The sequence below is a fragment of the Acomys russatus genome, chromosome 22 (assembly GCF_903995435.1).
Source record: "Acomys russatus chromosome 22, mAcoRus1.1, whole genome shotgun sequence".
NCBI lineage: Eukaryota > Metazoa > Chordata > Mammalia > Rodentia > Muridae > Acomys > Acomys russatus.
The window spans coordinates 38,470,971-38,498,044 of record NC_067158.1 but is presented as its reverse complement, the minus strand read 5'-3'; the positions used below and the strand labels follow the sequence as shown (position 1 = coordinate 38,498,044).

Genomic DNA, 27,074 nt, shown 5'->3' with positions numbered 1-27,074 from the left:
TAAATACAATAAGTAAGAAAGTCAGCTCTAGTTTCTCCCATAGGGTTGATAGTTTTAAATTTTGTTTGAAAAGAAAGGAAAGTTAGCCAGGCGGCAGTGGTGCACGCCTTTCATCCTAGTACTTGGGAGGCAGAGGCAGGTGGATCATTGTGAGTTCAAGGCCAGCCTGGTCTACAAAGAGAGTCCAGGACAGCCAAGGCTACACAGAGAAACCCTGTCTCAAAAAACCAAAAAAAAAAAAAAAAAAAAAAAAAAAAAAAAGGAAAGAAAGAAAATAAAGGAAAGCTATCCAAACCTAGCTCCATCATAAAGGGTAGTATTATCTAACTACGCAAGAACCTCAGGGGTGGAGATCAAGCCACTGGCTGTAATTTCTTTCATTTTTCTATCTTCAAGGTCAGTGTGTGTAGCAGCTTCGTTCCTCTCAGTGTAACCAGGTTGCCATACTTCCTGACTCAGAAACAGAGAAAAGGCCATTTTGGGAAGAGAAGGAAAAAAAAAGAAAAGAAAAGAAAAAAGAGAGGAGCCGATGACACTCCTTTTGAGGGTACCGACATCTCATTCTTCCTACAGCTTTATAAAAGCAACATGAAGTATAAAATGGCTGATACAGGATTGCCAAAGAGATGTCATGTGTTGACTGAATTATACAACTCAGCCTGCCACTATAAGCCTTGAATGGAAGGGGAACGGGACCCAACTGGAGATTTCCTAGGAAAGAGAAAGAAAATGAGACTGGATGCAGAGAAATTAGTACCAGGTTTTCCTATAGTTCGGACCCCAGCAGTTCAGAACGTAAAGCGAACATCCTAATTGTCAAGCATATGCATACAGCATAGGATCTCACAAGCCTGTCAGTGTTTCTTTTTTAATATTTATTTTTTATTTAATTTATTCAGATTACATCTAAATTGCTATCCCATCCCTTGTATCCTCCCATTCCTCCCTCCCTCCCATTTTCACCCCATTCCCCTTCCTCCCCTAGGTCTATGACCAAGGGGGACCTCCTCCCCCTCTATATGATCATAGGCTATCAAGTCTCATCTTGGTAGCCTGCTTATTCTTTCTTTTAGTGCCACGAGGCTTCCCCACCAAGGGGAGGTTGTCAAATATGGGGCACCCAAGTTCATGTCAGAGTTATTTCCCGCTCTTCACATAACGGTGGTGAATGTCCTGTCCATAGGGTAGATCAGGGTAGGGGTTTGATGTTTACTACTTGTATTTTTCTTGGTTAGTGCAATAGTTTGAACAGATGCCCCAGTGCCCTGGTCCACCCATTACAATGTTCTTCTTGTAGGTTTCTAAGACCCTCTGCTCAAGCATGTTCATAGCAGCCTTATTCATAATAGCCAGAGCCTGGAAACAGCCTAAATGTCCCTCAGTTGAAGAATGGATAAAGAAACTGTGGTACATTTACACTATGGAATACTACTCAGCTATTAAAAACAAGGAAATCCTGACATTTGTGGACAAATGGATGGAACTAGAAACGATCATACTAAGTGAGTTAACCCAGAAGCAGAAAGACTCACATGATATATATTCACTTATAATTGGGCACTAGCCCAAAGGACTACCAGGAAATTGGGATAGATGTGAGGACATCCTATTGGGACTCTAGATAAGAGAACTATAAAAGACAGGGAAATGGGAGGATCCTGTCGGTGTTTCTAATACCTCCTCAGTGAAAGTTCATTGAGAGTTTACTAAGCCTGCACAGTTTACTGATAACATTTCATCATACAGACTGCACAACAACCTACTAAGATAAGTGCACATTATTGACATTTAACAGATAGAGGAGACAGGGCCTAACAAGTGGTTCTCATGCTAAAGCTAACATTGGAGCTCCTCCTGTCACTGCATAAATGGTGGGTTTACTCTGCAATACTGTATTAGCCTCCAAATTATTTTTTAAAATGGAGTTCAAAATACATTACATAATATGTTCTCATGATAGTAATAGAAAGGACTGTTTACCTGAAGATTAGTTGTTACCAATTTTAACCCAATAAATACACTGTTGTTTTTAACATACTGAGCTGTGTAAAAATCAGATGCAATGTTATTGAAATTATATTTTATTTCAAAAGTAATTTTTCCATTTTGATAGAAATTAAGGATGGAAGAAAAGAATGAAAAGCCTTTTAAAAATATATACATAATTGTTTTTCAAAACAAAGTTCAAGAGAAGAAAAAAAAGCTTCATTGGGAGATGAAGAAATGGTCCAACCACTAAAAAGCACTTGTTGCTCTTACATAGGAACAGGTTTGATTTTGGAAGTTCACTCTGGGTGACTCACAACTACCTGTAACTCCATTTCCAAGAAATCCTAGCTCTCTACTGGCCTTCGTGGGTACTGCATGTACAGTGTACCCAACCAAATGTGTACACACACACACACACACACACACAAAACAAATACATTTTGTTCACAATTTACAACTCTATCTAGTTTCTTCTACTTAATTGTCCCTGTGAAAACTGCTCTTGGGGGCTGGAGAGATGGCCAGAAGTTAAAAGCATCGTCTGTTCTTCCAAAGGTCCTGATTTCAATTCCCAGCAACCACATGGTGGCTCACATCCTCCTATAGTGAGATCTGGTGCCCTCTTCTGGTATGCAGGCATACATGGGGGCAGAACACTGTATAAATAGTAAATAAATAAAATATTAAAAAAACAAAAACAAAGAAAAGTGCTCTGGGACTCACAAAAATGACTAACAATTGGATTCGGCCATCAGCATTTTCATTACTAAGAAGGAGAGAGAGGAGAGGGCCAAATTTCCTGTGATGAGATAATTGTTTATTAAACTACTAGAAGCACAGGAGAAAATTGTAGCATCACTGTTATCATGATGCCTTAAAGAGAAAAGGCACTTTTAGTTTTGTTATGTATTATCCTGTAGCTATTTACTCAACAAAATATTCCAACAAAGGCATCAAACAAAAGATGATAGCATAATAAATAATATATCACTCCATTTCTAAAGCTGCAAGGCAACACACAGAAGAATCAAGTGTCAATGTATTTCTTTCTCTTCCATGTGTTTGTTGTGTGTGTGAGCGTGTGTGTGCATGCTCGTGTGTGTGTGTGTGTGTGTGTGTGTGGGTGTGTGTGTGTGTGTGTGTGTGTAATAAAAGGTGCTTTGATTGGAGGAAAATAAAATAACTATCCTCATTGTTTTTACTGGTGTCAAGTGAACTATGAAGATGAGCAGAGAGACCCCTGAGTACGAACTTCATCTGTGTCTGGAAATGCCTCCTGAACTGTCTGTCAATCAGACCTGATTCAGGGCAGGGCTACCGATACTTGCCGCAGCTGATGTACTTACCATCTTCCTAGGCCAGCCAGACTCATCATGCCTCTCTCCCAGTCTCTCGCCCTTCATGATGTGGCCCACGTTCTCCAGCAGAGTTGTCATGACTCCCTGTTTCTGTGTGGCCAGATTTGTTAAGATAGATAATGACTTTATGTGCGCAAGCACTGTGAATGTTTCCCTAACCCTTGCACAAAGAATAAAGTTTAAGAGGGGTGGAATAAACTGCTAGATTTAACACAGTGACTGGACACAAAGGCCTGAGAGAAACGCCACAAGCACATGGAGTAGAACAGAAAGAACATGGAAAAACTGAGTGATGCAACCTGGGCCTCTCAGGGAAGCAAGAGCAGGAAACAGTGAGAAGAAAGTATCTGCCTTGGTTCCTCCTGCCATTTCAGTAATTTTCATCTGGTGATCATTTTGTAGCAAAAAATAAAAAAAGACGAGAGCGTTTTATTTGCAAGTTAAATAAACCAAGCACCATACATATACACATTCAAAATATTAGAAATAATTGATGGCTCAGTGATACAAACGATGTAGCCCAGCACTGTTTTTAGGCTTTCATTAACAAGATACTTTGAAAAACTTCCAAATAAATTGATACAAAAAGTTGTGGGGCTTGAGTATGTCCATTGAACTGTTTCTTGATGTTATTCTCTTTAAATTTAAATACATTGTTGTCGCTTATTAATGTCAGAAGTTACACTCCTAATGTCTGACCAACAGGACTACCTAAATATGAGCTGAACATAGACAACAGTAAACATGCTAAAGTGAAGAGGGGCAATCTCATGAGACCTCAAGCCTACACCTAAAATTACAGGTAAGTTAGTACTGGGAGTGGGAGAAACTGTCTTCCTTAGGAAGGAGCACAGCAAATGAATATCCAATATTAAATGGTCATCCCTGAACACACATACATATACATAACTGTATGCTCAATTTTCTTAACAAATATATTTTATTACAAATTTATTAACTGAGAGTACATTACTTACTTATAACTCAACTAACCTAAACAATAGGAAAAGAAGATTAAATAATACAAAATGAAACCATAAGGATATCAGTTCTGAGGAATGATTCTCCTGGTGTAATCAGTAGGATTTCTTCTGCTGGAACCTGGAGCAACCAGAACTCAGAACCTCAGCCAGAGCCCGGAGCCCCGAATCCTTCCCTTGAGCAGTTCTCTCTAGGAGCATCTCGAAGTGGAGCAAAGAAAAGCCAAAACTATTCGAAGTTTCCAAAGGCCCTGCTGCTTGTTTTTGGCTCACATTTATACCTCCTCTCAGAATTTGTTCAAGGATGTTTTTCAGCTGGCTAACAACCAATCTACCCCACATGGTGGTTCGACTTCTAAGGGGATAAACATCACCTGCTCTCTCACAAGTCTTTTCTCATTCCCCACTTGTGATCTAAACAAAAAAACAAGTTTATCTCTCCTTCATCTCCCTCTTTCTATTAAAGAAACTAAGTGATATACAACAGACAAGAGTGTACAGACCGAGCAGGTTGTACTTAGGACTATATATGTCTATATGCATACATAGATGCATATAGTAACAATTTTTAAAAGGGCATGAATTTGAAAAAGAGCAAAGAGGGATACATAGGAGACTGTGTTAGGAAGAAAGGTGAGGGACAAATTATCTAATTATGTTATAATTTCAAAAACAAGAAACATAATTTACAGGAACTACAAAAGATACTTAAATAGAGGACCCAGTGCTTTCTGCAGTGTCTTTGTCATTAAAGTTTATCATAAATATCTATGAATCTATTGTTCTCTCTCTCTCTCTCTCTCTCTCTCTCTCTCTCTCTCTCTCTCTCTCTCTCTCTCTCTCTCTCTCTCTCTCTCTCTCTCCCCCTCCCTCCCTCCCTCCCTCCTTCTCTTTCTCTCATTTTCCCTCGGCTTATGAATACTTAAGTGCCCACTCCTTTGATTACTGCTCTATGCTGGTACAGGAGAAGAATATATCCAAATCTTCAAAGACTGTTCAACCTATGAAAAGCGTTTTGCTCGTTTGCTCAAAACCCTAATACAAGAATAAAGCCATTTCTCTAGTATGGTAGATTCAGTCAAAGCAGCACAATATTAATTTCCTGGGGCTATATACATTTGTGGATTGACCATGTTAACCAGTAAGTAGGAACACATGATGTCTATTGTTGAAAAGGTCATGGCAACCACAGGGAAGAGGCCCCATGCTGTAGTGGCATCTGTTGAATTGCAGCAGTCATGCCCAAGGGAAACCATAAGTGGTGAGCAACAAAGCCAAGTGGGATTTCCACATCCATGGGTCAGGTGTGAAACCACAGAAGCTCCAAGAGAATAAAAAAAATTGCCTGAGTGGAGAGTGGGGTATGACTTTCACACGAACTCTGGTGCCTCATATTTGACCATATCCCCTGGAGGGGGAGACCTGGTGGCACTCAGAGGAAGGATAGCAGGCTACCAAGAAGAGACTTGATATCCTATGAGCATATACAGGGGGAGGAAATCCCCCTGAGGAACAGTCATAGGGGAGGGGAATAAGGGGAAAATGGGAGGGAGGGAAGAATGGGAGGATACAAGGGATGGGATAACCATTGAGATGTAACAAAAATAAATTAATAAAAATTTTTTTTAATTAAAAAAAAAAAGAATTGCCTACAGACAGGACCCAGTAGCAAGACTAGAGCCAGTAGCTAAGCATTGCTAGACTTTTCAATCTAATACCAAGGAAAGGGTTGAGAGGGGAAGAGAACTTAGCCAAAAGCAAAAACAAAACAATAACAAATGACTTTAATAATATTGTAAAGCTCTGTGTCTTTTTCCAATGCCAAAGACAATTGATCTATAGGTCATTAACTGAAGTCTGCAGCGGACACATCTGTGAATCTTCCCAATTATTTAGTGACAGTATAACTCTAATGTACTCTACTCTTCTAGGAGAGGGCATTGAGACAAAAGAGTGATCTAACATGTTCCAAGTCACATGACTACTAAACACTGGAGCCAGGATTCAAATCCTGGTTAATGCTTGAGCCCAAATTGACTCACTCAATCAATATTGCTTACACAGAAGCTGCTTCTCGCTCCCTCCCTGCGTTTCCATTCTAGCAGAGAGATAACAAAATACATAAACCAAACTTTCAGGACAGTTAATGGTGAAGGAACTCGAGGAAAAGAACCAACATAGGAAGTGGAAAGAATTTGGTATAGTATGTGTCTAGGCTTTATTATTATGCAGAAAACCTTAAATTGTGCAAAATGTATCATTTGGCATTTAATAGGATCAAAAAGTATGTTTTAAATATTGAGTGCAGTTTAAAGTACATTTTAAAAGTTACCTTTGCAGATTTATAATATTATCACTTCTATTTATGCTTACTCCTGTGCTAAATCCCTCATATCTTTGTTATTTTGTAAGCCTGTGCTTGATATTGTCTTGGGTACAATATTGAACACATCAGCTTTGCAGTGATTTCACTCAAAGACAAACTGCACACAGAACATCATTGTGGGGCAACACGTTCTATGGGGAGGGTGTGAGGCTTCAAGGATGCCCCCAGCTCAAAGGACCACACTCTGTCTCATTGTTTGATTGCTGAAGGGTGCTGTGCACAGCAGGTGTTCTCATGCCACACTCCAGGATTTCCAGTGACAAGAGCAAGCGAATGAAGTCCAGCTAAGCAATGTTAAAGTCATAAAAAGCATAGTGACTGGCTTTACACAAATGCACCTGCATATGCACATACAAGCACACACACACACATGCACACACACACACAGATACTGTTCCTACATTAATGACATTAATGAAATTGTAACATAAGGAGCTAAGTTTTCTCTATTCTTCCCCACAAATTTCAGAATGCAAAGTTCACCTTTGCAAGAGATTTAGTAGGACAGGATAAAACTGTACAAAGCCTAGAAAGGTAATTATATGTCTAAACTGCCATGTCCAAAGTATAGTTTAATTTTAAAATGCTATCAGAATTAGTGAAACATAATCAATCTTTGGAAGAGTGAAGGGCACCTTTTGTTATATGGGTTAACTAGAATAAGCAGGGCAAGTGAAGAAGAAGCGCTATCCAACCAAATAATGCGTTGAAACAACTTTCCTAGAATTTCAACAGATATATCCCACAAATTTGGGTATGTTGTTCCTTCATTTTCATTGAATTTCGGAAACTCCTTGATTTCTTTATTTCTTCCCTGACCCAGGTGTCATTTAGCAGAGAGTTGTTTAGTTTCCATGTACATGTAGGCTTTTTGTTATGAAATAGCAGGTTACCAAGAAGAGACTTGATACCCTATGAGCATATACAGGGGGAGGAAATCCTCCTCAGGAACAGTCATGGGGAGAGGAATAAGGGGAAAATGGGAAGGAGGGAAGAATGGGAGGATACAAGGGATGGCATAACCATTGAGATGTAACAAGAATAAATTAATAAAAGTTTTTTTAAAAATTTTAAAAAAAGAAGTAGAAAAAAATTTCAACAGATATCTTTATTTTCATAGGTCTTGATGATTGATATGCAAATGCACCTATAGCCTGCACCAGTGATGTGTCTTTTATCATTTCCAATCCACTGTACCACAGAATATATTTGTCTTATTATATTAGATCTTATATATTAGATATTATATATTAGATCTTCTAGAACACACTTAGAAATTGGTTTTCATATGTTGTATGACATAAAATTAGTGTACCAAATATGCAAGAGGTTAGAATATTGCATTCAGGAGAACTGGGGAGAATATCTATAAGAAAGCTAAAGACAAGTATTCTTATGAAAGTTCAAAGGAAGTACCCTATAATCGATGTCACAAGGATGACTCTGTGTATAATATTGATTTGCAAACAATCACCTTGATCTCAAACTGTATCTGCCTATATTTTAACACTGTTATTCAACCCACTTTATTTGGAAACTAAAGCCATATCTGGGCACTACACTTATAGTGTCTTGTTATTTTTAAAAATTTGGTAAGGCTTTTAAGTAGGAAGAAGTTGAACACATTTTTCCCATTTAAAAAACTCAACTGTATTTACAGATAATTTTTATTCCTTTCTAAGTCCTGGCATGGAGGCGCATGCCTTTAATCCCAGCACCGGGGAGGCAGAGGCAGGTGGATCTCTGTGAGTTCGAGGCCAGCCTGATCTACAAAGAAAGTTCAGGACAGCCAAGGCTACACAAAGAAATCTTGTCTGGAAAAAAAAAAGATTTCATAGGGATGCTTCCTTTAAATTTAATTAAGTGTCCTTTCCCTCATAGAGTAACAATGATATCTGCTAGTTCATGACAACAAAATAACAACAGTGCTAAGACTGAGAAAGCCAGCTGTGTCATTGACAAGAATGAAGGAAAAAAAAATCTTTTCTGATCTCTTTGCTCTAGTAATTCCTCACAACAACTTAATTACAAAGGATTACATGGCTGATGGGGAAGAAGTAAAAGCTCTTCTCACTTATCAAATGCCACTGTGTAGCTTTCTCATTCCCCTCTGTGTGCCCATGAAATGAAAGAAGACTCCAGGGTGGTCATCTGCAGCACCTGATTAACAACTTTGTTGTAAACTATCAGTTAGGTGTGGAATTCATTCCCGGTAAAGGAAGGAATGAGGACTACACCATCTCAGAGGAGGAGCTGCTCCCCTCCAGGAAGAGTCCCTAGATGCCTGGATGATGAACTGCCTTCAGGTATGCAGGTTCCATACATCCTGTGCTCCTCCAAAGGTCAGGAGAATGACAGAGAATCGTGGCTCCTGCTCTCTAGCCTGAGACTGAAAAGATCAGAACATATGAACGTGTAACCTTTCTCTCCGTTTGCCTTGTCTGAATTGTGTACACCACCTCTTCATGCTACCATTAGCAGTGCTTGAGAGCGAGGCAGTTGCCGATGGTTTCAGCTGTAGCCACTCACTTCATACTGAAGGATCGTCAAGTATCAAGACAGATAAGTAATAACACATAACCAACAAATCTCCTTTATGTACCTCTCTTTACTACCCTAAGGCTTTAGGAAGTTTCCATTCAACAAGAAACTTGTTCAAAGTGTAAACAGGATGTCTTTATTTAACCAAAGAAATCTGCCTTATTCTTTTAGAAATGCCCATAGGTGAAAGAGCTGTCTCAAAATCACTCATGAGCCCAGTTTATGGGCCTAATAACATAATTCCCAGGTTTTACCATGAATGATTCCACCAGCATAATTCTCGCTAATGTGATAAAGAGTTCCTTTTAAGTTTATGAGGAAAAAAAACTGTCAAACATCTTACATACAATGCAATCTCTTCTCTTCCCTTAACTTTTTGAACACCTATTAGAGATTGGAGTGTGTCCATTGCAACATCATGAAGCTAGTTAAAAATTTCTCTCCAGTTACAAAATTATATGTGTGTGTGTGTGTGTATGCAAAATATTTCAAGATTTTAAGTAATTTTGTGTTGGGCCTACCTACTAGACATTACAAGCAAAGGCAGACAGCTCTAGAAAAGTCGGGTAACTTTGTTCAGCATCTGCAGCTAGTGAGAAGGAATTCTGAAAACGAAGCTAGCAGAAGCAATTTGATTTTTCTTGAATCATTCTTGTCACACAGCCTATTTTTTCCAAACTCAATGTACTATTCTGTTCTTTCCTTCAGTATCCTACCTGTTGGAAAGTATTTATCAGTCTCCCTGGATTAGACTCCATGTTATATATGAAACAAAGACAAAGGTAAAACAAGATGGTTCTGGAGAGCATATCATGTGAAACAGAAAGCAACACATGATAACTACACAGCCTTTACTGTTCCAGGCACCACATACACACACATTGCAGTATGTTGTTAATGAAGAATTTGCTTCACACAACATAATATATGTTCTAAAAATATCCAAGCTTTATACATGAAAGTGAGGCTTGGGGCAGGTAACTGAATAACGTTCCCAAAGTTACACCTTAAATCATCTGAAGTCACTAACTCAAGTAAGAGTCTGCACTTACAGAGGTGAGGGGCTGGAGAACTCAATATTGGAAAAGGCTTGATGGAGGTAAAGTTTAATGGAGGAGGAGAAATGATCTATCTTCTGTGTTAACGAGGTGGTAGGAGCCCTAAAATGTGCTGGAAATTTCTAAGTAGCAAAAGCATATCTGCTTGCCCTGGGGTTCTGCTTGCAGCCATGATAGTGATAACAATGGAAAACTCAAAAATAATAAGTATTCAAAGCCTGGAAAAACTGACAGATACAGTATTGAAGCTACTTCTGCCAGGGACAATACAGAGTGTGGCTGGATACCCTATGCCCTGAGCAAGTGTCAAGTTCATCTGTTACACCATAATTGCATATATATTATTTCTGTTTTTTTAGGACATAAACTGAGATTGCCTGAAAGGAAAATAGGCTCTCTCTTTTCAGATTTACAAAGAGTTTCAATATAGCTAATACATAGAATTTTAACCATGATTTTCTCAGTGTAATAGATTTATGCTAATTTTCTCAGTGTAAAAGTAAGCTTTTTGTCTACAAAAATTAAATTTCTTATGATTCCACAAAAGTTTTTGCCAAGCAATATTAAAACTCACAAACTATTTTTCTCAATTATCTACTTCTTAATCTGTGCCTTATTAATCCTTAGGCCCACCCCTTGGCCATTCTGGAATTGCAGGTGACAGAATAAACCCCATAATTTATATACTAGATAGCCACTATATTAATAACCAAGTTTTGTCTCTCTTCCACTCTCATGTTTTAGCTATTCTGGCTTCCTCAACTAAAAGGTAAATTTTTATACCAAGGAAAGAAATGTTTAAACATTTCTTAATTGTAAGTTTCTAATGAGTAAAATATGAGAAAATAAATTAATACTGAAGAATAAAGAAATAGGTGTGCATTAAAGAAATGCAGAAATACTCACTCTTGATAGAAATAAGAAAGCCTTAAAACCTCAAAGCAAATAATGCTCAGCAGGGTTTTTTTTTTTAAATAAGGATATATCTCTGTTCAAAGTAGGGTTACTAAGAGATTTTAATAGCATTACAGCCTCATTGTCTTCAACACTGAATAATCCACGAAGTAGGTTTACTTTTAGATATTTGATTTAAAATAAAATAGGTTAAGCAACTGGGTTCCAATGACACAGCGCTTGCCCCACATGTCTGAGTCTCTGGCTTGCTTCCCCAGAACCACATAACTATATGGCATCCCTGCAGTCTAATAGCGGAAGCCAGGCATCAGAAGTTGAACACCATCCTCTTCTCTGCCACAGAGTTCCAAACCTGCCTGGGATTATGTATTTTTAAAAAGTGGGTAGACAGAGATAATCTTTTGTTTGTTTGTTTGTTTTAGGAAGAATTAAAAGTGAGCTTAGAAAAAAAAAAAAAAACTCATACAGCAGGTCATAAAGTAATAACGTCTTCTACACAAGCCCAAGACCCTGACTTCAGTCATCAGAATGTGCAGAAAGCCTGATGCAGCGGCTCACGTTTGTAACCCCAGATCTCTCAAGACACAGAAAGGAGAGGCCAAGACAATGGGGTCCACCAGGAAGCTCAAAGGCCTGCATCCAGGAGCACTCAGAACAGCAACAACCAAGAGAGACGCTGCATCAAAATGAAGAAGAACCAACCAACTCCAAATGCTGTTTGCGTAACCTCTACAGGTAGCAATAATAAACAAAATAAGTTTGTAATATTAAAAGAAAGAAAAACTATAATATATATGAAAGAAAAAATATATAAGAAATAAAATATATAAGAAAGAAAAAAATATAATATATAATACAATGATAGTATTGTAATTCCTAGAAAATGTGAGTATACTTTACCATTATGCAAACCGGTGAATACCTTAAAATTTTCAAAAAAGCTCAAATCAGATATTCATACCTAGATAAAATGAAAGAAGATGATGTACATTTTTAAATGTGTCTTTAAAGTGTCAGTGAGCTTATAGAAGCTCCTGACAGTACACTTTGTATTTTCCATGTTACGATATTGCAGAAGACCATTCCTTTTCAGTCACTTGTCTCATAAAAGAACAAGAGAGAATTAGATATCTGAGAGCACTCGATATTTTAATGAAGTAATTTAAAACTCTCAGGTTAATGGCATTATCCTGCTCTATTATCTATATATAACTTCCATCAGAACAGTATCTGTTTCCAAAGTAACTGTAAAAAATAATATAATAATGTACTTTTTCCCATAGAACTTTCTAGTCTCCAAGTGCCTATTCTGAGCCAGACTTATAAAACAATACAAATACAGTGACATAAGGGAAAAACTTTTTTAATTTAAAAAAGAAAAAAATTAAAGCAGCACTCCAAATTTATCAATCTACTTAAGATTGATTGGTAAATTTCATTGCTTTGCAATCAAAATTTTAAAAGGAAATTTAAATAAGTTTATATATTTATAGATATTGGTAATTTCTATTATTTTATAACTAAAAGTTTATAATTCAATTTAAACAAAGTTGATAAATATGCATTTTCAAATTTATAAATCGATATACAAAATGTTTAATTAAGATGCATTTTAAATTATTAGTCTAAAACCCTTTTTATAAACAAGCATTCCAGACTGAAAACTGAATTTCCATTATTATTACAGAAAAAGGGGGTCAAGGTTAAACTGTTTGTCTTCCTTAAAAAGTTTATCATTTCTATTGTGTCTCTACTTAGAAAAAGAAATTTCAATGAAACTCGGATATTAAAACCTCCCAGGAAACCAACAGTGAGAGCTGCTAAGAATTTCACAAGGTTTTTCCCCCTTAGGTGTTAATTAAATGATCATTTAACACTGCAATGTACACACAACGTGTTCATCTCCTGACAGCACAGCTTGTTATAAATCCAGGGTAATAAAAGTCTTGGTGTAAAAGCTCTGAACTCAGTTCCCACAACACTCTGTGATGCCTTGTCGTGTCTAAGGTTAAGCAGCAGACACAAAACAAAGCTCGCGCCTACTCGACTCCCAGTCCAATTTTCCCATCGCCTAGTGACCTAGGTAACAGTGTGAGCAATAAAGAATAAATTTAATTTCTCTAGCATTTTGTGAGGATTAGGAACAATTGTTGGCTTGCAATGACTTTTTATCCTTGGATTCTTTTCCTCTGGAGCATTCCTCCAGTCCTAAAGGAGAATTCTAGTGGTTTAAGACATAGAACAAACAGAACTTTAAATTAGGCTTTTTTCCCCCTCAATCAACTGGACTGGTTGGAGGGGCAGCAATCAACCCTTCTCCTTGCTTCTCCCAGCCGTTCACACCAAGCGTTAATCTTTCACTTGAAGAGGAAACCTACTGTGATGGGGCAAAACTATTTTTCCTCCAGTCTTTTTCCAGACTTACTTATTTCTCCTTTCTTTCAGATTTTTTAAAAAACACTCACATCAAGTTGCTAAACTCAGCAATAAACATTTATTTGGGGTCATTTCAAGAAGCACAGATGTTCTCCTAATAACATTTTACACAACAATGTAATACCCACGGGTGGATGATGCAGACCTGAAGGGAAGCCTTTCCTTCTTTTCTTTTCTCTTTCTTCGTTCCTTCCTTCCTTTCTTCTCTCTTCTTTCATTTTCTTCTGTATCATTTCTTTTTCTGAGACTCATATTTCTATCTTCAACCCAAAGATTTCTTAAATCACAATTTGACAAAATAGTTCAAGATCAACCCCCCAGAAAGAAGTCAGGAATGAGCAACTAGTGTGTTTACGAGGCACAGGTGACTAGGGCCACACACAGCATCCTCATGACTTCTCTGAGGATGTGAGCTCTGAGAAGTACCAGCATTAGGACAAAAACAGAGGCAAACAAAAATATCTTCTGACACCAACACATTTCATAATAAAACAGTGCTTACATTCAAAGCACTAAATAGTTTGCATTATTACAAAAACAAGTATCTTGAAAGTACATTTTACAGAAATCACACATGCACATTACAATAGAGGACAATGCCCATATTTTATTACCATAAATGTATAAGAAAAGACATGTGAGTGAAATACTATATTGTTTTAATTAAAATAGCCATTTTCACTAGTACTAAAAAGGCACTAAAGTGAAGTGAATCTTGGGGACATCTTTAGAACCTTTTCTGATGTTTTTGAAAGACTTACTCAGCATCTATTTCCCCTTCGCTTTCTCATTCAGAAAGACACATTATTAAAACAGTAATTTAAATGTCCACTAGCAAACTTGTTCCCTCCCTTCCTTATCCATCTTATGTATGAAGATCTAAACTATGCTAGCCATCAACTGGGAGTGAGAGAATACTGTGGGCTAGGATACACCTTCTGCAGCCAAGAGAAGTAAAACTGTCCAGGTGCACAGTTAGGGCCAGAGATGACGTTAGCATGACTCAGGTGGCTTTGCACATTTACCGGTTACTGAACTGAAGATGGAGTACAAGGTGGAGCAACAGCATCATGAACCTGTCTGACAGAAGGAGAACGGCAGGGACATCTCAGTGATTCTTATCTTCATTACGTTTGCAATGAGATGTTAACAACTAGAGAAGCAGAGTTGCTACCCTACTTGGAAGCTGACAATGTTCCACTTGTGACATGCCCCAGAGAGTAGATAACTTGACCCTCCCAATTTCACAGGCAAGAAAACCTCACTCTAGAAGCAAGTGGCTTCCAGAGATAAAAGAGCCCCAAATATCCAAAGTAATCTATACAGCACTTCACCATCTTCCTAAGGCAAATTAAGTTGATTTCAATGACTGAAAATATAATGCAAACATGTACATATATTAAAACTACTTCAGCATGTAAATCTAGGAATAAAATCAGTGTAGAGTCTAGTTCCCCAATTACAATCTCGAGATTGCTATGACAATTTAATGATTTATAATCAAGGTCTAAAAAGTTAACCAAGTATGTATATATGGTGAGGTTTTGACTTGTAAAGCACAAATTTAAACGCATGCTTCAGAAAACCTTGTGATTATCAAATGAACTCCATAGGTTTTAATTTACATATCAGTAAAAGCTGAGGCACAAAACCACCTCAGGTCATGTCAATACTGTCATGTCAAATATTCCCTTCATATTACAGTATTCTCCAAACCCAGTGCAGAATACCATGGGTGCTTATGGGTGGAGGTAATACAGTAATTAAAAGCATTTGCATGGAATAAAATTAATTATCTGAGTGTACAGAGAGAAGACCAGATAGTTTAGTTTTATAATTAAGCTTAGTTGTTTAGGGGTTAAGATGTTTTTAAGTCTAGATAGATGTTTTAAATTGATAATGATGAGATATGATAGATATTGATGTAATTCAGAATTTTAGCTGCACCAAGATAGGAAAGATGTTTTCTTCAAGGCTGCCAAATACAAATAGCCAAAACACTATGAATGTAACATTAATATAATTCGTGATTGTTTCATGCTTCTTCTTGCTGTAGGTAGTTTATTGTATATATGTGTAATAATATGAATAGATATGTAAAACTATTTAAATAAAAATGAAAAAGCATTTGCATGGGCAACGCAAATATTTTGTAAGGAGACTTTGAACAACTTCCTTGTTCTAGGCTCTCTGATGCTGGAGATTCTGTTGTAGATTTCACAGCCAGAGTCCACTGGGCAGGTGCCACAGAAATTTGTTCATCACCAACAACAAAGCTTTTAGCTACCTCTTGGAAGGGAAAAACTATCAACACCAAGCTGGGACAACTTTTAATTACAGTCTTTAATTTCATTCCATTTGTAACATATAACTCCTTATATAATATGTTGATTTTAAAAAATCAGAAATGGGACTGTTAAGTAATTTGTATAGCATTATTTTGCTGGCAGGTGGAAGTGGTTACTCTGAATTATGTATAGGTACCCTCATGTCCTTTTACTTTTCCACACACTTAAAATTTACCTTTGCTACCTGGAATGGTATCACTCTCCTATTAACCACTGTAGCATTTGGGAGACTTGAGGGAGAGAGAGTGCCACAGTTTCTGGCCAGTGTGGTCGGCCAGCCAGGGTTACATACTGTGACCATGACTCAATAAGTCAGCAAGTAAATAAACTAATTAAAAAATAAATCATGTATTTTATTTATTTATTTATTTTAGTTGAGACAGGATTTCTCTGTGTAACCCTGGCTATCCTGGACTCACTTTGTAGATCAGGCTGGCCTCGAACTCACATATTTTTTAAAATAAGTATTTGAACTACATAATGGCAATCTTTTAAACTTAAATTACTGTGTATATCTATTTTCAAGTGGCAAAACCAGAGTTACGCCAAGTAAAAACAACTAATATGTTACTTAATAAGAAATAAAGGGCTGCCATTTTAATCACCAGAAGTTAACACTTCTATAATTTCTGTTCTTCCAGCTCTTTGTTTTCAAACATAAGGAGTCAATCTAATCCCTCAGCAAAGTTTCAATCCAAAACGCACACATTTCCCCATGTGGATGACAGGGCAGATGGGACTCTTTCTGCAGAACTTTCACCCTGCACACCTGAGACCCGCAGACAGCCTCAGCAGGGAAGTCAGCAGTAGCCATCTCCGCGGCTCCCTCCAAGAGTAATGATGCCGGTCTGGACAATGGTAACCGTAGCAACTGTAACCTGCAATTCCTGCACAGCCAAAGTCGGATTTATTGTGGCAGGGGGCAAACAGGCCAAAAGTAAAATGAAGCAGGAGACTATGGCACCTGACACCTCTAGTGGTCCACACTTTAATCAGAGCTGGCAGAAATTAATTCAAGAGGAATTTTTACATTGCTCCACTGTTGTCACTTCCTGCTTTGATACTTGACTACAAGAATCCGAATGAGACTCTCTTGATATCCCAAAACAGGGTTAGTCGTACATAAGGATAAAATTGCCTCAGACTAAGGTATATTTTGCTTAAATGAACAACACCACCACCAACAAAAAGTATTTTGATCACACTGTGTTTACTGAAACCATTTGATGTTTAGAGAACCCAGGAGAACCAAACATTTAATTAGTCAAGTTATCTCTTAAATTAAATTTGGTTCTCCATAATTCATAATGCCTTCCCAGAGTTATCACTTGCTCATTCAAGTTGCAAACCCGGAACCCAACAGAGGCTTAATTTAGTACATCAGTTATTGAGACCTCACAAGGCTAGAGTCTCACACTAGACCCTGGGGATATTACGTTTTTCCATAATATATTCATGGAGAGTATTGATATACACAATTGTAAAATAAAACTTAGATTATAATTCACAAACATAAATATTTTAGTTTTCTAAGTTTAAAAACACTTATTAGTGACTCAAATGAAGACATTTTGCCCAGTGGCTTGTTTGCCACATTTGAAGCCATCTCCATAAGGAGGCTCTTTGATGCTCATCATCTTTGAGGTAGGCTGGGTGTTGTCAGGACTTAACTTGTCTTATTGTCAATGAATCTTTAAAATAATACAATCAGCTTTAAGTGCTATATTCTGCAGGTCTCTCAGGTTTTTGAAAACTTTATCTATTTTATCTTATCTCTCTATAGAATCATATCTATCTGTTAAACCTAGGATGTATATTCTTGTAATATAAATAGACTAGTAATTGACATGATCATTATTTGATTGACTAACAACATGTTTAACTGACTTATCCTAAGCAGCCTGCAATAGCACTTTCAACGTATTCTGCCTAAAAACGGGCAAGCTTGGATGCAGGCAGAGTCTACGGCCAAACTCTGCCAAGACAAGGTAAGCAAGTCCTCAATAGTTCCTGCCTCACAAAATTGTCTGTCAGATATGCTAGACCAGGAGGCTGAAGATGATACTCCAAGGTTATAGAGAGTTTTGGGTGACTGTTCAGGCAGCAAACTGTCTCTGTCATCTTCCCATTTGGGAAGCTGCTAACCTGCACTCTCTGTATACTCCAGTAATTTTATTCCTTCTCAAGTCTCTGATGGTTTTGAAGACCAGATAGTTTAGTTTTACAATTAAGCTTAGTTGTTTAGGGGTTAAGATATTTTCAGGTCTAGATAGATATTTTAAGTTGATAGTGATCAGATATGATAGATATTGATTTACATTCAGAATTTTAGATGCACCAAGATAGGAAACATGTTTTCTTCAAGGCTGCCAAATACAAATAGCCAAAACACTATGAATGTAACATTTATAGAATCCCTGATTGTTTCATGGTTCTTCTTGATGTATATAGTATGTATACATACACACACACTCACACACACATATATATATGTGTGAGAGTGTGTGTGTATTTATATGTAAAAAAAAGAATTTTTTTAAAAAGGAAAATACTCATTTATAAGAGTATACCCCCTTTTCTGGAAACTATCAAAAGCAATGAAGTCTTTTGGGATGGAAGTGAGGAAAAATGAAATACAGACAGCCTAGCTGTGTGTTTGTTACATTAGAGAAACTAAATTGTTACCTTTAATAAAACAACAACAAAAACAAAGCCATGAAGTTTCCTTTCTTAAAAGTTTCCCTGGACTATAGTTATCAGAAAGTATTTTGACAATCTGAGAATTTTTTAGGCAAGAGTTGCTACGTGACCAATCAATTTAAGAGGTAAAAATTCTATCTCTAGTAAGAATTATTAACCCATTTAGAAAGGTGTTTTTGCTTTAACATTCAAAATCTCAGGAAATTTGGTTGTCCTCAAAATTCTTGAGAAATAATTTACACTTCAGAATCACAAAGAAAACATCTATTCAAAAATAGTGTAATACAGTGTGCCACTGGAGAATAGAAAGGTAGAATTTATTTGTTGATTGTTTTCTTTGGATTTAGAAAGATCCTAGAGAAAGATGAGTTTCTGTAAAGTGCCTTGGATATGCAAACTTATGTTAGATGTCTGATAAATATAAAATAATCAAAGAAACAAACCGAAAACCTCAAAACAAACATTTACAACCACATGCTCATCCATGGTACCATCAATGAAATTCCTCTCTAATGAGCCCGGATAAGCAGCTGCAAACTCAGATGGGAAGTTTGCACACTTGCAAACTGCCTTGAAGGACAGGCTTATCTGGAAGATTTGCGTATGCTGTTCACTGGGTTCAGTCCTAAAGTGGCCAACCTCTTGAAAATTCACCACACTCTGTTTCAGCTAACTAGCTCCAGATTGCCCTCAAAAGAATTTTCCTTTACTCTTAGGTGGATCATAAAAATGTAAGACCTCAGCATCACAGGAGGAACAGAGGGGAGGAAAGAATCTCCTTGTAGAAGTTAGGAAAACTATGTGCTGTCTCTTTGAACCTTCACCCTACCACCCTTTGCTTTCCTTTTACTTACACTTTCCATCTGTCAACAAGTGCTTGTAATTTTATTACACTGTCCTGTAGTTTACACAGACTTGGGATTATTTTACAGAGTTCTGTTAATGGACTGGATAAACGGTAATGCTATTTAAACTAGTCTCCTGCTCCAGCCAACACAGCTGTGAGTGTACTACTATTTCTGAACAAACATCTTGACCTGAACATGCAGTGCTCTCTCAGCCCTTCCAAAGAGAAATTGGAGCAGAAAGCAAAGGGAAAGCCTGTTTGGCCGCTAGCAGCAATCAACCATGTCAAATCATAACTCATATACAGTGTGCACTCTTTTTCTTTTACATCACTGTTAGAGTCTGCAAAATGCATGTGTGCCTGGCATCTCATTTTCAGTCAAAAGTCAGATGGTGATTGCTCATGACAAAAACTCAAAGAAATCTGTATAATATCTCATTTATCAAAAATAACTTTCATCTAAGCAAACAATACTAAAATCAAATACCAGCTTATAAACTATATATTAAACTGGTTAATGATCTTGGCTGGTAATATTTAGTGAAAATATATTAAATAAAGTATGAAATAAGTAAAAAGGTGAATATATTAATTACTATCATTTATGAAAAAAATTATACAAGTGCTTTTTGACTGAGCCATAGTTCTACTATGTCATTCAGCTGGGCAACAATGATTTCTCTTAATATACACATGAAACAACTAGTCAAATATCTTCTTTATGCTAATATTCTTTCCCTGTTATTTGTCAGAATTCTATGTGTCTTTTCTCAGACTTTTTATACAATGATTCATTTCTGAAGGAGCATTTCAAAGGATTTGAACACATTTTTCTATCTACTTCAATATTCATTTCAGGTGAGTAACTAGACACCTGTATCACATGAAGGATTAAAAACAACGAACTTAAGTCCTTCGCCTTCATAGGCATACTAGCCCTAAAGTAGTAGTCAGATTTCCAAGCTTTTGTCTTTCTGCTTGCTAAAGATTCTTAATGCTGGCTGTTTAATTCTATTGATTTTAGTATCATTAAATATCTAGTCACATGTGGTTTATTACTTTTCCTTTCAAGAGAAATACAAATGGTAACAATGTATCCACATCTATCTAATTCTTGTGAAGCACAGGGTCCCCAGTTTAAAAGAAAAAATATTTCTGATTTGAATGTGCAGACAAAATCACATTTCCCTGTTCCCAACATTTAGGAGGCTGAGTCAATGGGATTGCCACAGTTTGAGGCAAGCAAGAGCTACATTGTAAGTTCTAGGTTACCCTAGCCAACAGAATGAAAAAGAAGAAGAAGAAGAAGAAGAAGAAGAAGAAGAAGAAGAAGAAGAAGAAGAAGAAGAAGAAGAAGAAGAAGAAGAAGAAGAAGAAGAAGAAGAAGAAGAAGAAGAAGAAGAAGAAGAGAGAAATGAAAGCTAGGAAGGAAGGAAAGAACAAGTGAGGGAGGGAAGGAGGATAGGAAGAAGTGAGAGATGGAGGGAGGGAAGAAAGGAAAGTAAACCTCTATATTTCTAGTTAAAGAAAATGTCAACCATCAAATATTAACCATGATGCCATGAAGGGCTAGGTTTAGGAATCACAAGATGTACATCCTTATTATAATTGTAGATATAAACACTCAAAATTATTAGCTTGTATACTCTCTGGGGGAAATTATTTGGGTCAAACAGACACATAAATATCCCAAGCATATTTTCTAATCTCTCCTTTCCCCTTTTAAACACTCCTTCAAGTAATTAGAAAGCTTTGTCTCAGTCTTGTCACAGAGCCTGATCTCTCTTCAATCAACTTACCACAGCTTTCATGTGTCCCATACCATAAAAGGTTCAGAAAAGTACAAAATCTTAAAATATAAGGGGAAAACTTTTTGTTCCACTTTGTAATATTGTCAAAGAGGTCTGAATGCCAAACTGTATAATTTGCTTGTGGGGACTTCCACAATGCATTAAGCCATCCAAAAATCTCAGAAAATCAATCCAAGCCCTTCTAGAGAAAACATCGAACACTCTTATTTCTCAGAGAGAGTACTGTGGTCACTTCATACATTTTTCATAGTACAGCTAATAACAGACAACAAACATTCCATTTAAGCTCATTTCTGCAGTACATAAGAAACATTCCAAAGGTACTGTGTGCTGTTTTTATATGCACACTGTTAGCAAAGTCACAGTTTAGCAAAAGCATTGGACATTAGTTTCAAAATCAGTTCTTACAAGTTTTGTCAAGTCCCCAACAATTAAAGCAGAGAAGGGATACTATTAAAAAACAAACCTGGCCATTACAACACTAAGTACAATGATTTAAATATTATATATATATGTGTGTGTGTGTGTGTGTATACATATATACATATATATTAATATATATATATTAGCAAGCTACATTCTACTTCCTTAGGAAAAATAGCCCTTAGAGATTATTCGTTAAGAGAAGTCCCTTTGATTTTTAAAAGCACACTTGAATAGGACCCATTAAACAGCAGAGCTCACAAACACGAGAAATGCAGCCAGTCATTCTGGCTTCCCTCGGGGAAGCGACATCAGGAAAGAGAAGCTGTGGGGATTCAGCTGGCAATGATCTTTAGCTTGTGAAATGAGGTATCAGGAGAACGAGAACTGACCTAGCAGATATTCTGTTTCCAGTAGGGGTGAGTGTGAGAGGACCCCCGACACACACATACGCACTTCTGGAATTGATAACAATATTGAACTTGTAGGCTACAAAGCTTTGGCTACACATTTAAATTTGGAAAGCAGCAATGTGTTCACTTTCCCTACAAACACTTCCATATGGTACTTCCCTGGGATCCAGGTGGGGCCACTCCACACAACTTACTCTATATATCCCAGCCGTCATTTCACAGCATACATGAACATCGATAATCATTGCTATTTATTTTTTCCAACACTTTGTAGTGTATCTGCCATCTGCGAAAAACCATGCATACAGCTGGAAAAATCTAATTTTCAAAGCTTTCATAAATGTGTTTTCACTATTACATATTAGGTCAGTGAACACGCATTCCTGGGAGGAAAACTGATTTCACCTAATATTCACATTGTGATTTTTAAAAGAGCAATGTCCCTAACAGGCTCTGAGGTATGAGGTATTTTGATGTGAAAGCCTTGCTTCCAGCAGTTCACATTGCAGAGTTTGTAATTGTGGCTTCAACAGAAACACTTATGAGAGAATAGACAGCTTTAACTGCCTTAGATAGATAGTATGGACAACCTAATAAACACTATTCCCCACGTTAAGAAACAATACCAAAAAAATCTAGCAGAAAGAACTCCAACTGTACAGGAAACACTGTCAACTTCCTTAAAAGTAGCAGGTTTTTTTCATCCCTTCTGAATTCAGTTTCCACTGAGCACTAGACAAAGCTCTGTATCACCCCATAACCAAAACCAAGAATAAAGCAACTGCAATAATACACACTTAACCCACAAAATGCTACAAAAACAAAGCCACTAGATCTACTGACGATCTTTTATTTCTTTCAGAAATCAAAAGGGCAAACTTTCCTATGAACACATGGATTCCTGGAAAGGGCAAGAAAACACCCACAATGCTATTAATAAAACAAAGGTCAAACCCAAAGCAACAGCAAGCACTCGTATCTACTTACAGCCGGTAGAGCTTCGCAGTCCCAAGAAACAGCAGCTCAGGAAACAACTGGAGGTTATTTCTGTTTAACCGCCTTTGGAGAAAAAAAAAAAAAAAAAAAAAAAAAAACAGAGCTTATGTTACACAGAAAATAAGTAATAATGAGACTGTGCTTTGATAGTGTTAAGCCTCATCCTGCGTTTCTAGAAAGAATAGAATGCCATTCAAGACACTCTAGACAGAGGGGAAGGCATCCTATTGGGACTCTAAATGAGAGACGCATGGGAGAACAGCAAAATAAAAGGATCCAGAGGGTCCTAGAAATCTACAAGTAGAACAATATGATAGGCAGATTTGGGCCCAGGGGTCCCGCTCAAACTACGGCACCAGCCAAGGACAATACAGGAGGTAAACTTTAAACCCCTTCCCAGATCTAGCCAATGGTCAGAATATTCTCCACAGTTGAGTGGAGAGTGTGATACGACTTTCTCACGTACTCTGGTGCCTCACATTTGACCATGTCCCCTGGAGGGGGAGACCTGGTGGCACTCAGAGGAAGGACAGCAAGTAGCCAAGAAGAGACTTGATACCCTATGAGAATATATAGGGGGACGTAATCCCCCCTCAGGAACAGTCATAGGGGAGGGGAATAATGGGAAAATGGGGGGGGGGGAGGAATGGGAGGATACAAGGGATGGGATAAACATTGAGATGTAACAAGAATAAATTAATAAAAAAAAATTCAAAAAAAAAAAAAAAGACACTCTAAACATTGCAAATCAAAAGTTGGTTACACCTTTTGGTACATAGTTTTTTGGTACATAGTTGCACCTTTTGTTATGTGGATGTACCTATTTTTACATGGCAATCCATTTTGTTATACGGTTACACCTATTGTTACAGAGTTACACCTTTTGGTATATGGTGACACTTTTTGTTACATGCTACAGAAGACAACTTCCCATTGTGATTCTTCAGATGATGAGTAGTGGACCTAGATTCTCAACTGGAAACATCAGACAAGCAGTACACACACGATGGACTAGGATCTCCTGATTCAGACTCAACTTCAATAGAGGATAGATATTATTGAGATAGTAAACTATTTTAAAAGAATTTGTACATTCTCAAATGGCCAAAACTTTCAACCAAGGAACAGTAGATAGGAATTTCAGTTGTATTGCCTATTCATTTAACTGGGAGCTAGGCAAGAGACAGTGTCTATAGGACTTTCCCCCATAGTTAAAATCAGAATAAATACAATAAACTCATACCTCAATCCACATCTCTTAACTTATTACTGAATTGAATTACTGTCTCTGTGGTTATATACTATTTCAAAGGCTACACTGCTTTTATTCTTTAGATGTTTTAGAAGCTTTGGGTAAGAATCTAACTGCAACTCTAAGGAAACTTTACCTATTCTTGAGCTTGCTGGGAGAGTGTCCATCTATTAGAGAAAATGAGCAAGCTCTGTTATTGATATACTTACAATACAACCCTACCTGTTAAATGTGAATACTTTAATCAATTGAATATTAACAGCCCTCTGTTCTGCTTCTCCCAAATTTAAATATATTGGTGAGTGACTAATGGGAAATATATATATAAATGAAGTACAAGATGCTTGGCCTCCAGGACCAATGTCACCTTGAGAAAGGGAGAAACATGGTTATGTCTTCAGGATAGACGCTAATGTTGTCCCGATGTACTAATGTCTCATCGGGTACAATCAAGAGGACACTAACTTAGTCTCCAGCAGACAGGAATGAGACCAGTGATTGCATTTTCTAAGAGAGGCAGCTGATGCGTGAGTCCTCTCTCCAAGTTACCCTAAGGCATGACGACCTGTATCTAGAACCTCTACACTTGTAAACCCGTGTATTGAAGCAGTGGCTATAGGCATTTTTCTTTGCCTGAAAGGAACAATCTGAAAGCAGGGTCTACATTTAAGTGAGCTACAGAACAGGTAAACGGAAGGTAGTAAGGGCCATTAGAACTGTTAGGATGCTGCTCATCTACAGAGCCCATGCCAGCCCTTAATAAAATTCACACCATGTGTTCCAAGGTACATAAAGGGCAAAGTGGAAAATCAGTGTTGAAAGGCTGGATTTACTCCACACGTGCACTAATTTTTATGAATGAACCACATAATAAAGTTAAAGTGAAACCAAATTCTTTCATTCATGATTCAGAGGGAAAAGTACTTTCAACATCCATCATTTTTACTTTAAACAAACTAACTGTGATTTTGTTATGTTGGCGCCTTTAAAAAATATTCAAAAGCATGGAAAAAATATCATTCAAGCATCATTAAAGAAATCACGTTCTGTAATTAGTGACGATAAGAATTTTTTCCCAGGGAGCAGGAGTTCTTTGGAGAATGTATACACAAAATGCACCTCCTGATCTCTAAAATGACAGACATGGGTCTCTTAATCATATTCCAAGCACTGGATGAACAGAGCTCAGCTGATTCTTCAGCCTGAAGGAGCATGTTACTTCAAGCCTCAAAACAAGACCCTGCAAGAGGCAGCTGTCCATAGAAAGCTCTCCCTTCCCACCAAACAGTGCTTTCTTATATCTTCTGTGAAACTCTAGCTATCCTTTGTAAACTCCATACCTCCATTGGCTGTGTCCCCAAAGCATTTGGTAAGTCTCCCTTGCACTGCATTAGATTGACTCATGTGCTGGTCTCTTTCCCACTGGACCGTGAGCTCCTCAAATATGAAGACCCCATCTCTGTGTTCCCTCCTCTTTCTCTGGCACTCACTAGGTTTGAACTGTATTAGAAGACCAAGCAATCTCTTGTTCCCGTTGTGCCCTCTCCATTCGTTTCTGGCATTGAGAAGCTTCTTCTTGTGTTGAATGAGAAGTGACTGCTCCCTTTGCATTTTGATACAGTGCAGTGAGGACCAAGTCTATTTACTTGATATCGGGACCACTTTGCTTTTGTATACTCCCTGAGGCACCAGTCACTATCCAGCTAACCAAATCCCCATCATCCAACATGCTTACATGTACCCTAAGTCTGCCCTTTCTTTTTCCTCTCCCAACCAAATATTGACAACATCATCTAAAGAGCAGAAGGAATTCAACATAGTTTAAAAGATGCAATATATGAGTAACTGGCAGCTTTTCTCTAAAGTTCTTTTTAATACATTAGCAAAACTTTATATATTATGAAAAAGTAGATAGTTACGCCAGGGTACATGTAGTGTCTTTCTCTTAATTGGATCTTTTTTACATTCCCTGTGGTTCTTAACTCACAACACAACAAGATCCGACATGAATTAAGCTATGTAAATTACTTTATTCACTGGCCCCAACACCCTTACGAATAAGCAACACTCTATGAAGCTTGGGGAGAGTCTACAGCCCAAAAGTAGAGTTAGGACTTGGCTTCAGGGGATGTGATTCCATACATTAAGATTCACCACTGCTGTTCTTCACCAATGCTTCAGAATAAAGTTTCCTTGAGAACACCACAGCTTTATGTAATCTATTTCTTAAACATCTTTGAACTAATCAAATGAAAAGGAGTGTAATTTAATTTTGAAAAGACACTAGCTGTGGGAGCCTGGCAAGATTGCTCAGTGGATAAGGTGCCTGCCACCCAAAAAGATAAGACTGACAACCTGAGTTTGATTCCTGGAACACTTATGAACATAGATGGAGAAGCTGGATAGATGGCTCAGTGATTAAGAGCACCTGACTTTTCCTGAAAGACCTAGATTCAATTCTCAAAACCTCAAAGCCTCATTGGTAGCGCAGAACTGTCTGGAACTCCAGTTCCAGGGAATCAGACACTCTCCCGCAGACATACATGCAGGCAAAACACCAATGTGCATAAGATAATGATAAATAAATCTCTTTTTAAAGAAAAAAGTAGAATAAAAAATCC

General features: G+C 37.4%; 1 protein-coding gene across 2 annotated transcripts in view; it reads right to left on the bottom strand.

Moving 5' to 3' along the window:
• Positions 1–27,074, bottom strand: part of Slit2 (slit guidance ligand 2) — a 338,183-nt gene that overhangs the window by 298,602 nt on the left and 12,507 nt on the right. For both annotated transcript variants that reach the window (XM_051165157.1, XM_051165158.1), the window contains exon 4: positions 23,193–23,264. In XM_051165157.1, coding sequence (XP_051021114.1) covers positions 23,193–23,264 — 72 coding nt within the window. The remainder of the gene's footprint in view (positions 1–23,192; positions 23,265–27,074) is intronic.